Source organism: Eurosta solidaginis, chromosome 2 (genome assembly GCF_040869045.1).
Source record: "Eurosta solidaginis isolate ZX-2024a chromosome 2, ASM4086904v1, whole genome shotgun sequence".
In the NCBI taxonomy this organism is placed as follows: domain Eukaryota; kingdom Metazoa; phylum Arthropoda; class Insecta; order Diptera; family Tephritidae; genus Eurosta; species Eurosta solidaginis.
Window position 1 is genome coordinate 7,833,545 of NC_090320.1, and position 15,969 is coordinate 7,849,513.

At 37.2% G+C, this 15,969-nt stretch overlaps 1 protein-coding gene across 1 annotated transcript in view; it reads right to left on the reverse strand.

Annotated features, from left to right (window-relative positions):
* Positions 1–6,963: 6,963 nt before the first annotated feature.
* Positions 6,964–15,969, reverse strand: part of Sos (Son of sevenless) — a 52,492-nt gene continuing 43,486 nt past the window's right edge. The window contains exons 10-15 of the mRNA XM_067764270.1: positions 11,795–12,526; positions 11,041–11,157; positions 10,062–10,954; positions 8,363–8,597; positions 7,456–8,293; positions 6,964–7,154 (exon numbers count right to left, since the gene is read on the reverse strand). Coding sequence (XP_067620371.1) covers positions 7,111–7,154; positions 7,456–8,293; positions 8,363–8,597; positions 10,062–10,954; positions 11,041–11,157; positions 11,795–12,526 — 2,859 coding nt within the window. The 3' untranslated portion in view covers positions 6,964–7,110. The remainder of the gene's footprint in view (positions 7,155–7,455; positions 8,294–8,362; positions 8,598–10,061; positions 10,955–11,040; positions 11,158–11,794; positions 12,527–15,969) is intronic.

A 15,969-nucleotide genomic window follows, 5' to 3' on the forward strand; every position in this document is an offset into this window, starting at 1 on the left:
CATGCGATTGTGAAAATTATTGTGCACATTGTTTTGCTGAATGAGTGCTGAATGTAAAAGCCGTATGTCAGTGAGAAAATATTCATCAAACGCCATGAAAACAAAAATGACATTCTGCAACAGTGCGTATGAGTTTTGAATGTCATAAAAGTGTACACTGGCTGCCAAGAAAACTCACGAAGTTTTTATCAGTGAGTTTTTTTGTTCACAGTTTTGCTTTACAGAATCAGAATTTCAAAGTTTACACAATTTCTTGTGTACACTTTAAAACTCACAGTTAGCGAATAGGGCCCCAGGATTGCAGCTAGGACTGTAGTGAGTCCGGAAAATATGTTCTGGAATGCAAAGAAGCATTGGAAAAACTTCTCTAAGGCCGGACAATACATCTTTACTGGGTTCCCGGTCATAAAGGGATAGAACGTAACGAAAAGGCCGATGAGTTGGCAAAGAAGGGTGCAACAGATGCTGAGTCGACGATAGGCTTCCCAATCCGTTTGGGAGAGATCAAACGGAGACAGGAGTTGCATATGATCCATCAAGCAGGAACGGCGTGTACAAAAACGCGGAGCTGGAATTTTTTTAAGATAATGTGTCTCATATCTCTAAAGAGAGAAGATTAAGGTTCACGATGGGCATACTGACTGGACACTGCCTTCTGCCGTAACATGCTTATATGTTAGGCCTCGTCAGTAACATCGAGTGTAGGCAGTGTGAGCTGCAGGAAAAAATGGTTAAGCACGTTCTGTGTTCCTGTCCTGCGCTCGCCGGGTCAAGGATCCAGCTATTAGGGGCGGCAGATTTGCCAGATCTGGAGGCAGCAATTAAGCTGGGTCCTAGAAAACTGCTATGTAGTATTTGCCAAGAGGACGGAGTTATTCACATATGTCCTGGCACCTGATTGGGGTTCTTCCGTTTGGTCGTCAAACAAATTCTGGTAACACTATGGACACATTCAGTTTATGTGAGGTCTTTATTGGCCGGCCAGTTCAACCTAACCTAACGTAACCTCATTATTAATTTGTATATTCTCATTATCAATTTGTATCTTCTCAATATCAATTTATATTTCTCATTATCAATTTATAAATTCTCATTATGAAATTACATGTCTCATTATCAATTTGTATTTTCTCAATACTAAATTATATTTCTCATTATGACTTTATATATTCTCAATACATAGTTATGCGCATGATACAAATACATATATTTAGTTCCACTTTTTCTTATCCGCCATTTGACATAAATTGAGTGTTGGCACTCCCTTTCAAAACAGCGTTACCATATCTTTAAAATGTACACGTTACTCTTATTTAAATTTTTAGGCGTTCAACAAGCCAGACAGGTTTGAACGCAACACCTGTCCAATAACATATAAGACCTGCATCTACCGGAAAATATGTATCTTACGTGTTCGTATTCCGCATACATCCGTCCTCCTAATAAGCGAAGCGTAGGAGAATACAAATTAAAACGAAGAAAAATCCGGAAAACACTAACTCACACTCTACCTGAGAGATCATCGAAAAATGTCTGTTAAATAAAGTTACCGTAACCGAAGTTGATGAAAACCGCTTTAGGGCTCTCACAGCCGTTGAGTTTCGCAATTTAAACGCCGTAACGGTTAAGGCGCTACATGGGTTAATCGGTTTATGGATAACTACTGTCAATTTGTATATCTCTTTAACAAAGCCAAACGACGAAGTTTTTGTTTTTGCACCATACAGGTGTCTACTTGTAGATTAATCCACAATTTGATATAAAGTTCCCTCATTAACCCTTCAAGGCAAAAATGGGAATTTTTCGATAAACAAATGTCCCAGCACTTAAATTGCCCTCTATCTCTTGAACCAGGCATGATTTCCGGAATTATTATTTTGCATTCATATAGCTACCTGCTTTTAGATTAATCCCCAATTTTATCCAAGGTTCTATCATTAACGGTTCAAGCCCTACGTAAGATATCCGGTTTATCACCCACTACTGACGACTAAACCGATTACTGTATATATCTCTAGAACCAAGCAAAATTTCAATTTTTTTGTTGTTGCATTATATAGCTATCTACCTGTAGATTTAAAGCACGATTTGATTCAATATTTTATCGTTAACGGTGCAGGCGCCAAGTGGATTAATCAGTTTTTCAATAACTTCTGTTCCTTTGTGTATATCTCTTGAGACAAAGCATATTGCAAAGTTTTTGTTTTTGCAATATATAGGTATTGTAGATTAATCCACAATTCGATATAATCTTCTATCATAAACCCTTCGTCCGTACACAATGGCCCAGCACCTAAACCGCCCTATATCTTTTGAATCCAGCTAGATTTTTTAAACTTTTTTTGTTCATTATATTGGTACATATTTGCAGATGAAGACACAATTTGACTTAGGGTTCCATTTGGCTTGGTTCAAGAGATATGCACAAATATACAGTAGTCATCTGAGTCATTGCACTTGGAACATATAACATCGGCCTAAAAGTATGCAATGGTCGTTTTGAGTTAGAGGAAGCAACAAAATTTTACACACACACACCCACACGTATTAGTGAAAATTGTCTGCTTTTAAAGTTCTGCGAGCCTGGTAATTCATCAATGTGATCAATGCAGATTTGAAAAACGCGAATGGAAAAAATTAGCCGCCGCCGCCACGCGTTTCTGTTCTGTGTGGAGTAATTTTGGCAAATACAGATAGTTATTTCTGATACCGCTGTGGAATAGTTCTCAAAGATACTTAGCAAAGATTCCGAGTTCAGTAGGGAGGGTCGTCTTCCATAAAGGTCCTATCGTTAACGGTTAAGGCGTTAAGTGGGTTTATAAATTTTTCTATAACTACTGTCCATTTGTATATATATCTTGAACCAAAGCCAAGGGAAACGTTCTTGTTCCTGCAATATAAAGGTAGATTAACTGTAGATTAACGTACAAATTGACTTAACATTCTTTCATTAACCTTTCAGAGCAAGATGGGCACACAAATTACCTAGGGCTTAAATTGTCCTATATCTCTTGAACCAAGCAAGTTTTTGTAGTTTCGTTTTTTGTATTATGTAGCTACCTATTTTAAGATTGATCCACAGTTTGACATAAAATTCCATCATTAACCCTTCAAGCCAAAAATGGGAGTTTATTGGTACAAAAATAGCCCAGCACCTAAATTGCCCTATATCTCTTGAACCAAGCAAGATTTTCGAAACTCTTGCTTTGCATTATATAGCCACCTTTTTGTAGATTAATACAGAATTTGATCCAATGTTCTATCATTTACGGTTCAAGCGTTAAGTGAGATATCGGTTTATCTAGAACTGCTGACGACTAAACCGATTATTGTGGATATCTCTTGAACTAGGCAAAATTTAAAAATTTTTTTGATGTGTTATGTAGGTACCTACTTGTAGATTAAGGCACAACTTGATTCAAGGTCCTACCGTTAACGGTTAAGGCGCTAAATGCATTAATCGGGTTTTCGATTAATTGTGTCCATCTCTTGAACCAAAGCAAATGGTAAAGTTTTTGTTTTTGCAATATATAGATAATCACCTGTAGACTAACCCACAATTTGACATACACTTCTATTATTAACCCTTCAGGGTGTACCGATAACTCCCGATTTCTCCTTAAAGGGCTAATAATGCAACTTTATTTCAAATTGTGGACTAAGCCACAAGAGGAGGCCTACATGTTGCAAAAACAAAAACTTTGCCATTTGCTTTGGTTCAAGAGATGGACGCAATTAATCGAAAAACCGATTAATGCATTTAGCGCCTTAACCGTTAATGATGGAACCTTAAATCAAATTGTGAAATAATTACAAGTAGGTACCTAAGTGATGAAAAGAAAATTGTTTTGAAATTTTGCTTGGTTCAAGAGATATACACAACAATCGGTTTTGTCGACAGTAGATGTCGTGCATCGGAAATCTTACGTAGGGTTTGAACCGTGAGAGGTAGAACGTCAAACGAAATTGTGTCCTAAGCTTCAGTTAGGTAGCTATATAATGCAAGAAAAAAAATCTAATATCTTGCTTGGTTCAAGAGATATAGGGCAATTTAAGCGATGTAGCATTTTTGTACTGATATCTCCCAATTTCGCCTTGAAGGGTGAATGATGGAACTTTATAACAATGTGTGGAGTAATCTACAAGAGGAGGCCTACATGTTGCAAAAACAAAAACTTTGCCAGTTTGCTTGGTTCAAGAGATATAGGCCAATTTAATCGGTTTTTCGATAACTACGGTGGCTTTGTGTATATCTCTTGAACCAAGCGAAATGATAAAGTTTTTGTTTTTGCAATGTATAGCTCTCTACTTATTTATTATTTCACAATTTGATACAAAGTTCTATCATTAACCCTTCAAGGCGAAATTGGGAGTTATCGGCACACAAATGACCCAACACTTAAATTTCCCCATAACTCTTCAACCAAGCCACACAACAACATTTTTTTCTCTGCAATATTTAGGCCTCCACATTTAGATTAATCCACAACTTGCTATAAAGTTCCATCATTAACCCTTCAAGGCAAAAAATTAAATATATTGTTACATAAATGGCCCAGCACATAAATTGCGTCATATCTCTTGAACCAAACTACATTTTTTAAACTATTTTATTGTATTATGTAGTCACCTTCATGGGGATTACTCCACATTTAGATTCAATGTTGTATTGTTAACGGTTCGATTTCTACGAGCGATTTATCGCTTGGTCGATCAGTGCTAACTACGTACTGATTTTTGTGTATATCTCATGAACAAAGCAAAATTTCAACTTTTTTCTTTTGTATCCATATCAGCGCCTAATTCTGACTGATCCACTATTTGATTCAAGTTTCTATCACTAACGGTTAAGGCTCAAAATGCATTAATCGGTTTTTCGATTAATTGTGTCCATCTCTTGAACCAAAGCAAATGGTAAAGTTTTTGTTTTTGCAACATGTAGGCCTCCTCTTGTGGCTTAGTCCAAATTTGAAATAAAGTTCTATTATTAGCCCTTTAGGGAGAAATCGGGAGTTATCGGTACACTCTAAAGGGTTGAAAATAGAAATGTATATCAAATTGTGGGTTAGTCTACAGGTGAGAATCTATATATTGCAAAAACAAAAACTTTACCATTTGCTCTGGTTCAAGAGAAGGACAGTAATAATCGAAAAAGCGATTAATGCACTTAGCGCCTTAACCGTTAACGGCAGGACCTTGAATCAAGTTGTGCCTTAATCGACAACCAGGTACCTACATAACACAACAAAGAAATTTTGAAGTTTTGCTTGGTTCAAGAAATATACACAAAAATCAGAAGTAGTCAGCTCTGTTCGACCAACCGATAAATCGCACGTATAAATTGAACGGTTAATGATAGGACCTTGAGTAAAATTATGGATAAATCTACAAGTAAGTGGTTATATGATGCAAAACAAGAATTCAGAAAATCTAGCTTGGTTCAAGAGATATAGTGCAATTTAGGTGCTGGGCTATTTTTGTACCAATAAACTCCCATTTTTGTCTTGAAGGGTAAATATGTCAAACTGTGGATCAATCTTAAAATAGGTAGCTACATAATACAAAAAACGAAACTAAAAAAACTTGCTTGGTTCAAGAGATATAGGGCAATTTAGGCCCTGGGTAATTTGTGTGCCGATAAGTTCCCATTTTGCTCTGAAAGGTTAATGATAGAATGTTAAGTAAATATGTACGTTAATCTACAGGTGAGTATCTTTATATTGCAGAAACAAGAACGTTGCCATTGGCTTTGGTTCAAGATATATACATAAATGGGCAGTAGTTATAGAAAAAGTGATAAACCCACCTAACGCCTTAACCGTTAACGATAGGACCTTTATGGAAGGCGACCCTCCCTACTGAACTCGGAATCTTTGCTAAGCACCTTTGCGAACTATTTATTATTCCACAGCGATATCAGAAATAACTATCTGTATTTGCCAAAATTACTCCACACAGAACAGAAACGTCAGTCATCCATCATATGTGGCGGCTAATTTTTTCCATTCACTTTTTTCGAATATTGATGAATTACCAGGCTCGCAGAACTATAAAAGCAGACAATTTTCACTTATACGTGTGGGTGTGTGTGTGTAAAATTTTGTTGCTTCCTCTAACTCTAAACTCATTGCATACTTTTAGGCCGATGTTATATGTTCCAAGTGCAATGACTCAGATGACTACTGTATATTTGTGTATATTTGTTAAACCAAGCAAAATGACAAAGTTTTTGTTTTTGTAATATATAGCTACCTACCTCTAGATTAGTCCATAATTTGATATAAAGTTCCAACTTTAACCCTTCAAGTCAAAAATGCGAGTTTATTGGTACAATAATGGCCCAGCATCTAAATTGCCCTATACCTCGTGAACCAAGCAATTTTTTCGAAACTCTTCTTTTACATTATATAGCCATCTATTTGTAGATTAATTCACAGTTTGATCCAAGGTCCTATCTTTAACCGTCTAAGCGCTACGCGAGACAAATCGATAACCCACGTAGCGCCTTAACCGTTTATGATATATGTATATCGCTCGTTTTTTTGCACAGTCATACATGTATGCTGGTGCTTGGGGCAGGGGTTGGTGTTCTGTATTACTTCTATCCATGCTATGGAGATAGTATTGATGGAATGCAACCATGTGAAGTGCCGTTACTTGATGGCGGTGGCGGAGGTGCGGACACCTTTGAGCGAGAGCAGCAGGGGCCACAAATATTATTTATTAATTTCGGGGTCGACGTATGCTGGGTGCTAGCCCTGAGCACCCCCATCGACGCAACAGTCATTTGAAAGAGGCACGGCGCCAAGAGCATGACAGGATGCAAACTCATTTGCCACCTCACGTACGTGTGCCGAATCCTCCCTGCGACAGTTAGAGGTGTAGTAAAGGACAGTAAAATGTAATAATTTTTGGTAAACCCTTTACGCCCTGCCATAACTCACAATGATAAATTATTTCAAATTGTTTTATTCTAACAATAATCTATTATATTTTACTTTAATATTTTAATCTTCTACATTTAATACAGTTTAATATTTACAATAATAATAATGTATTTTGCTGAATGGATAAAAATTTCGTCCGTATCACATCGCCAGGCAATAAATATTAATCTTGATTTGTACTTGGGTAAGGAAACATCGTACCTTTATCTGCAAGGGCAAAATAAGAATTTTGTTGATGTGATTGAATGATATTATAACACTGTGCAACAGCATACATATTAAAGTGTATAGAGTGTACGAAAACCAATTTAATGTATGTATGCCTCAACAGTTTCGAAGAGGTTAAAAATTTTAAGAAGTGCGAAGCTGACAGCCTTAATGGTTTAGTTTTGAAGTAGTAAGTTACTTATCTAACAAGTTGAGTATCGTAATTATCACTGTGCACTCGGTGTGTATTTTTTGTGTATATACATATATATGTACAGAGCTCAAAATTGATTGAGTTTACCTGAGGAGTTGTAAAAGTTTCCACTAAGACTAGGTTTTGGTGGAAGTTTGGGAGTGCCTTCGGTTATGGGAAAGATTTCTTTTGGAGATGATTTTGCTGGTAGCGCGCTACTACTAACTAATGGTGGGGGAAAACGTTGATCATGATGATGATGTTGAAATTGTTGCTGTTGCTGATAATGCGCCATTGCTGACGCATATGGATTCATTGAACTAGATGATACATGTCCAGATATTGCTGCTGATTTGTAGCGATGATAAGGTGGAGGTGGTGGTGCAACTGCATTTGAATGCAAATCAGTTGATTGCTGTTGCATACCGGCGCTTGGAATGTGTGGGGAAATTGGAGTCATGGGTGTCATTGGAGATGTTGTTGTTGAGGAGCTTAAAGCAGGCGATATGGCTTGTTCATCCCAATTTGGCATTGATATTGACGTACCACCAGCATTTAGATGACTCGCAGCTGCGGCAGCAACAGCAGCTGTAATTGTAGGTAATATATGTTGTGGATATGGCGGGCCTTGTGATGAATTCGTCGTAAGTAAAGATGATAACGACGAAGTCTCATTTGTTGTGTTCAATGACATTGCTTCTGCTGCTGTTGCTGGCACTGTTACGGAACCGGTGCTGCTTTTACTACTGCTACATTTGGCTTCCGTCGACGAACGTTTCTCTATGGCCAAATTACGACGAATCATAATACTGCTGGTATGTGGAAGCAACAAATTGCCACTGCCATTATTAATGTCATTTGTTTGGCTACGAGGATATGCGCCAATGGAATAATGAAGCCTGGGCGGGATCGGTGGCGGACTAAGTTCGCCGTCACGCGGTGGCAACTAAAAACAGTAAATGAAACTTAGTATACATTTTAACATTACTTTTGTAAATTTTATTAATATACTTACAGTTGGTGCATCAGGCGCTTGCCTTTTTTGTGCTAAATCCGCACAACTTTCCGAACGCTCCTTACGTCGTGGAGGTAATGGCGGTGGTACAGAACGATATTCGGTGCTAAGCGGGGATGGGACGTTCACATGTGGCGATACAGGTAACGGTGAATTTCCTGGTGCTGCATCAGGCAATTGGGGACTTCCGCTGCCCACATATGTGGCTGCTGCGCCCGCTCCAATGGTAGTTGGACTAAAAAAAAACAATGAAATATTAATATGTAAAATGTTTAGTACTCTTTCAATATGACTTTAATGACACTGGAGTACGTCAATTCCTAAGGCTCCCGGATCATATAAAAGCTATAAAGAAATTTTAATGTGGAAGGCAGGGTAGGGGTATAAGTTTAAATATATCAAATACAAATACAAATACAAATATATTCAGCATATCTAATTGGGAAATTAAGTACTGTTGTTGTTGTTGTAGCGATAAGGTTGCTCCCCGAAGGCTTTGGGGAGTGTTATCGATGTGATGGTCCATTGCCGGATACAGATCCGGTACGCTCCGGTAACACAGCTCCATTAATGTGCTAGCCCGACCGTCTGGGGAACGATTTATATGGCCACATTAAACCTTCAGACCATCCCTCCTTCCCCACCCCCAAGTTCCAGAAGGAGCTTGAGGTCGCCAGAGCCTCGTCTGTTAGTGAAACGGGATTCACCGCTCGAAGGTGAGGTTGACAGTTGGGTTTGGAGCAGCTATATATTGCGCTGGCAAAAGGTTGCGCTACACAATCCCTTGAATCTGGTATTTTAGTCGCCTCTTACGACAGGCATACCTACCACGGGTATATTCTAACCCCCTAACCCGCTGGGGGAATTAGGTACTCTTATTAAAGGTGGCCTTATCTGAGCCGCGAAGTTTTACGGATGTGGGCGTCACTGCTACAACAACAAAAACGGATGTGGGCATGAATTCCGTAAGTTCCAGTACTAACCTGCCTGCCCTGGACCAATCTACCGCGGCAATATTTCAAGCTCCTTAACCATGTAGTGCGGAGGTAGTTGTTTTTGTTATTGCTGTAGCGATATAGGCACTTCCCGAGGGTTTTAAGGAGTGTTATCGATGTTTATGGTCCTTTGCCGGACATACATAGATCCGGTATGTTCCGGTAACAAAACGATTAAGGTGCAAACCCGACCATCTCGGGAACAATTTAATATGACCACATTGAACCTTCTAGATCATTCCGCACCCACCCCCTATTCCCATGAGGGACTTGGGGTCGCCTCGGCGGTTAAGAAACAGAATTCGCCACGGTAGGTTGACAACTGGGTTGGAGAAGCTATGAATTTCGCTTGAAACCCTTTGAAAGGGTTGCGCTACACAACCTCTTGAATCATTTGGGTATTTTAGTCGTCTCTTACGACCGACAAATCTGCCGCCGGTATATTCTAACCCCCTAACCCGCTGGGCGTAGTGTTGCGGAGCTAGTAGTGTTGCTCAACGTCATTTCGCTCAACTTTGAATTTTGCAGGCTAGCAAAAATATAAATGCTTTTTTAACTTTATTTGGCCATTAAGGGGTTGTGCAACACTTGACATAAAATCTTTTAAAGAGCCTCACCCCAAAATATTTATACTGAATAGTTATATTGTTTAAAAGGAGACGAAAACTGTTTATACTTTTTGCTTTTGAATAAAAGGAACTTACCTAAAATGATTGGAGCTAAATTTCTGAGAATGTGATGGCGGCGTATTCTGAAATGGTGTACGTGTACTTGTTGCGGAATTCACATCACTACGTGGACTAATTACCACTCTTGGCAATGGCGATGGTAATGGAGCTTCCCCACTTCCTTGTTCGGTTACTACCATATTGTTGGTGATGGTACTATTGTGCCTTTGGTGTTGCTGGTGATGTGGTGATTGATGCATACCAACATACATATCATCACTTAAATTCCATACATTTTCCAAACGTGTTGGAGGTGTTTCAACAAAAGATGGTGTAAAAGAAGTTGATGATGTCTTTTGCGTATGTGCACATGCACTACCGCTACCGCTTATAGCGTTTTCACCCCCAAGACTACTCCACGTATTCGGTCCAGCCGATGTCGAGCTTAGTAATGCATGCGATTTTTTAGGTAATTGTGGTACAACTGAGGAGTGCTGTTGTTGACCATCATCCTCTCCATTTGAATATTGAAATTCATTTTTAGTTAATATTTCAGTACTCTGATGACCAGTTCCAACAGCGCCGGCACTTCTACCTAAGGTGTTAGTGCTCCACATTTGTGTTTCACCATTACGCTCGGTTGTATTTACACTCGTATTTGGGGAACATGTACTCGTATTTGAAATACAGCTGATAGGACTATGTTGATCAAGTAGCGTATTAACATTGCCGCTGTCAGCAACTGTATGACTTGACTCGATTGTATTGCTACTGTGACTTGCTGCACGAGAACCAAAAATGGATGTTGCTTGTAATAAGGAATTGCCACTTGTACTACTGTTGCTTATGCTATTATTATTGCTAGTTTGATTTTGGCGCCGTGGTTTGATACCAGGTGATTTGAGGGTAATTGAAGCCCATTTTCGCGGCTGGTGTAAAAGGTTATGGAATATAGAGGAAAAATTATATCAATATTTACCTACTGGAGTTAAAAATCGTTTTGTGTATTACTCACAAATTTTGGTACCTGCTTGCAGCCCCTTGGTTCAATGCGTAGGCTTGCATGATATAAATAATTTGAAATTTCTGTATCAGTCATACCTTTGAAGGGATCCAAATTTTCCAAAAAGTTCTATTCATTAAGAAAAAAATGTTAATATTTGATTAAAAAAAAATATAGTTTAGTACTAGGGCTGTGAACTGCAACCGGATTTTTTAACTATCCGGATAAACCGGATATTCGAATAACTAGGCAAAAAATCCGGCTATACGGATATCCGGATTCATAACTGGGAAATCCGGATATCCATATGTCCGGATACTGGAATATAAAAGTTGAATAGCTGCATATCAGAATTGAAGGAAGCAAACGTCGAAAAATTATTCACAAAATATGTTTGTAGATATAAAATTAACGTCAAAATTAAAAAGCTACAATTTTACAAACAAGTGAAAATAAGAACAGTGCCATATGTTTATATTGTGAAAAAAAACGCTGTTAATTGATTTAAATGACCCACGCATTTATTGTTATTAATGTTAAATAAACATATATGATACATCAATTTGTTGCTTTCACTGGATATCCAAAAATACGGTTTTTAACTGGATCTTCACAAATCCGGATATCCATATAGTTTAAGAAACGAATATTACCCGGATATCCATGCCGTCCGGATTTTATCCGTGTCGACGGATATCCGGATATTCGAATATGCGGATGGTCCCAGCCCTATTTAGTACACTTTTAAATTTGTCAATATACTTACTCTTATTTTTGTATCGACGGATAAACAATATGGTTGATTTTGATAGAGCAAAATCTCGCCAATTATTTCGGATACTTTCCGCCGTTTTGAAAAATTTATAAGCTCTGTATTTGGCAAAAAGTCAGGATTGCCTTCTTCTAAATGTAAAATATTCGTGAGATAACGACCGAAAAATGGCACACATGGTGGATTTATTGAGCGTAAACGTTCCTGATACTTTTTCAAACGCCCATCGTTTGGTTCCCAACATTCTTCCAAAAATTTCTCGTAGCGCGCTGGTAAGCCTTGAAATGTTAACTTTAATCGATATACAGAGGCACTACCCATGGCAGCGCTAATCGAAAGTATTCCATTAAAATTATTTAACTCAAGCATAACCATCATCACCTCAATGGCACGCGCAACTATCGCTACACGTTCTTCAAAATTTTCCGCCTCTGTTATAGATTTTTCAATCCATCTTGTTACATTAGTTGTGTGTTTCATAATTTTTAGTAAATTTGGACTTTTAACATCTTTATCTTTTTTGGTCCATGGGGAGCCAACTAGTTCCGATGGTTTTACATTTTTGTACAATTCAAATTCCAATAATGTCAATTGTCGTGCCAACTCTAAAGGATGTAGCGTTAATAAATTAATTTCTGAATCAGGAACATTTAGATGATATTCAATTGGTGGGGGGCTATGTCCATATGCAAATGTAATCGGTTTGTGACTCTGTTCTTGATCATTCTTTGTTGGGATATAAAAAAGATTTTTGTAAGTTAGTTGTTAAGGCCTACTACGGAACATAATTTTTCATATCTTGTGAGATTATATAATATTAGTTCTAGACTATACAAACGATTTAAAATATCAGGATCATGCTCCGATTTTTCCAAATATTTAGTTGCTAGGTCAAACTTTCATCGTCTTAATCAACAGTGCTATAAATGTTATTTAAACCGGTGTAAGCTTAAATTTTTTAAAAACCAGAAAAAAATTCTATAGTTTTGTCAAATCGAAGAGAAAAACTTCAGGATATCCATCTGCTTTTGCCTATGGATGTAAGGATGCAAGCTCTGATGATGATGTCGCCATCTTATTTGCAGAATTTTTTAAGTCGAACTATTCATCTGAACTTTTTCAATCAGATCTCTATCAGTACACCCTAGACAGTTCTTATTGTATTCTTGATCCTGTCATAGATATAGATATTGTTCTCAAGAGTCTTTTTGAGTTGAAACCGAATTTTTCTCCGGGTCCAGATGGTGTTCCTAGTTGTATGCTAAAGTTCTGCGCTGTCAATTTATCCAAGCTGATCCTTAAGTTATTTACACTATCTCTGGAATCTTCTCTATTATCTTCAATTTGGAAGCAATCATTTATTATTCCCTTACATAAGAAAGGTAGTAGGTCCAAGATTGAGAACAACAGGGGCATAGCTAAACTTTCGGCTATACCAAAAGTGTTTGAAAAGATCATCACCTGCCAAATTCAACATATATGTAGTTCTTTATTATCACCCAGCCAACATTGTTTTGTGCGTAGAAGATCAACCACATCCAACTTGTTTGAGTTCACTTCTCTAGCTATGGATTCTTATCCAATAAGCAAACCGATGTTATTTATACCCACTTCAGCAAAGCATTTGACTCTGTTAATCATGAGCTTTTAACTCATAAACTTGACTTACTGGGTTTTCAGAAGAATTTATTACTTTGGCTTCGCAACTATCTTGTAAATAGAACTCAGCGAGTTATGTTCAAAAACAGTCTCTATGAGTTGATAGAAGTAACTTCTGGTATGTCTCAGGGTAGCCATTTGGGTCCATTGCTTTTTACACTGTTCATATATGACCTCCCTAAGGTTATTTCGTATTCCCGAGATCAAATGTATGCAGATGATGTAAAACTATGCTATACATACTTGCCTTCCAAATCTTCTCGTTTGGATCTATTTCAGGCCGATTTAGACTCATTTAAATTATGGTGTACAGTAAATCTACTAGTTTTGAACAGTTGCAAATGTAAACTAATGCCATTTCATAGAGTTCGCCCAGTTTTAAAGTCCTATATAAATATATAAAGTCCCTTGGAGCGTATATTTGTAGTATGTGACCTAGGTGTTCTTTTTAATGCGAAACTGAGCTTTAACATGCATATCTCATCTATCATAAACAAAGCATCGGATGTACTTGGATTTTTTAAAAGATGGGCTAAAGAATTTGACGATGTTTGGTACGCCCAATACTAGAGTATTGTTCCTGTATATGGTCTCCGGGATATAAAAATCATATATATCGAATTGAATCGGTACAGAAGCAGTTTCTAATTTTCGCATTACGTGGTCTTAACTGGGAATCAAATTCTCATCTCCCGCCTTATAGAAATATACTTCTTCTCATTAGTTTACCAACTTTAGAGAATAGAAGAACATTACTTGGGGTAATGTTCCTTCATAAACTGATTATCGGAGAGATAGACTCCACTGACCTTATAAGCAGACTGAATTTTTCTGTTCCTGAGAGAACTACAAGACACTATGTACTCTTTCATTTACCCATTCTCCGGCGTAATTTTGCCAAATATAGCCCTCTTCGCAATTTGTGCTCGCGCTATAATGAACTGTACAACTTTATTAGTTTTGAGTATTCGGTTGCTGCTATCCGTAAGGAAATCCTCTCACGTCTGGCATGATATTTTTCTAAGACTTTTAAAAAGATGTCAATTTTTATTTCAATATTAACTTTGATTTAGATATTGATTAAAATTAAAATTTAACTTAATTAATTTTATTGTTTATAATTTTTGTTTTTATTTTAAATTTTGTTTTACACTTGTTTTTTTTTTCTTATTATTTGTACTGTATCTTGTATCCAGTAGTCGACCGCTTTGCGTATCTGTTGACTTTAATATAAATATCAGAATAATTTCTACTCCTCGCAGAAAAACTTATCAAATATTAAAGCTACACTTGTATTCCTGCGAAAACAATACTGAAATATTCAGATATTCATATTACATTTTGAAATTTCTCTATCAATAAAACCACTTTTCAAAAGCAAAACCCTTCAACAGCATACATTTTTTGTACCCAGGTAGGTATACTTAAAAATAGCTGTTATAGCTTTAATCGGATAAAAATGGCTTGGACTGGTGTAAAAGGGTCGAGATAGACCTAAGCTTCTGGATATCAATATTCATTCCCTTGGAATTTTGTTCTCGTGGATTTTTTTATTCCTGCGGAAAAATTTCTCAATTTCTTTTCTCCTAGAGAGAACAATAATTGGGGAATAGGAATTTCGAAATTTTGTTGCGTATTTCTATTTTTGTTTAACAAATTGAAAAGTTTAGTTATTGTTGCGAATTTGTTTAAAATTGAGAAATAAAATATAAACAAAGCACAGTATTGCATTTCATATTGTGACGAATATTATCATCACTAAGTGATACTTATGTAACGAATTTGCTTGCAAATCCTCTTATTTGCCTTTTTGCTAAGTTGGCATCACTAAACTGTTGAATAAATAACTACAATATTGAATAATGGAAAAATGGCCTTTATTAAAGTACTTCACAATAACACTTATACTTTGCAATTAGCTGGCTTAATAACCAAACTGATAGCTTAAATGAAACTGACTTCAAAATAATACTGTTATTGCTCGCTAGATATCGTCTTAATCGAAACTGATTATAGCGCCTCTACCGCTGGTGCTTTTATGCTCTTTGATTTCCTCGTGGCATCTTCTAGGCGCTTCCAGAATTTACTTAGATGCCGCCATATATAATTATAACTACAGATGCACGTATATAGCTTCTCATATGCGTGTATTTGTGAGCGACACTTCAACAATTACAATTGCATACTTTTGGGAGCATCTCTTCTCTGCTGCGTGTACGTACATATGTGTAGACATAATTTTTTATTCGTTTATGTAGATACAAGTGACTGTCTGCTTTATTGTTGTTGTGACTTCATTTACTTAGCATCAGACTAGGGATGTGAGTATCACCTGGTGTCACTCATATTCGTCACACTGCCCTCCACCTAAGTCTGATCGTCCCGATCAGATAAATCTCTCGATCTAAACGCTGCCAGCCTTTCCAAATGAACCACTTTCATTTTGGTTCGAGGTTTGCCAATGGTTTGTATGCGGTACACTACATCGTTGATCCGTTTTACAACTTTGT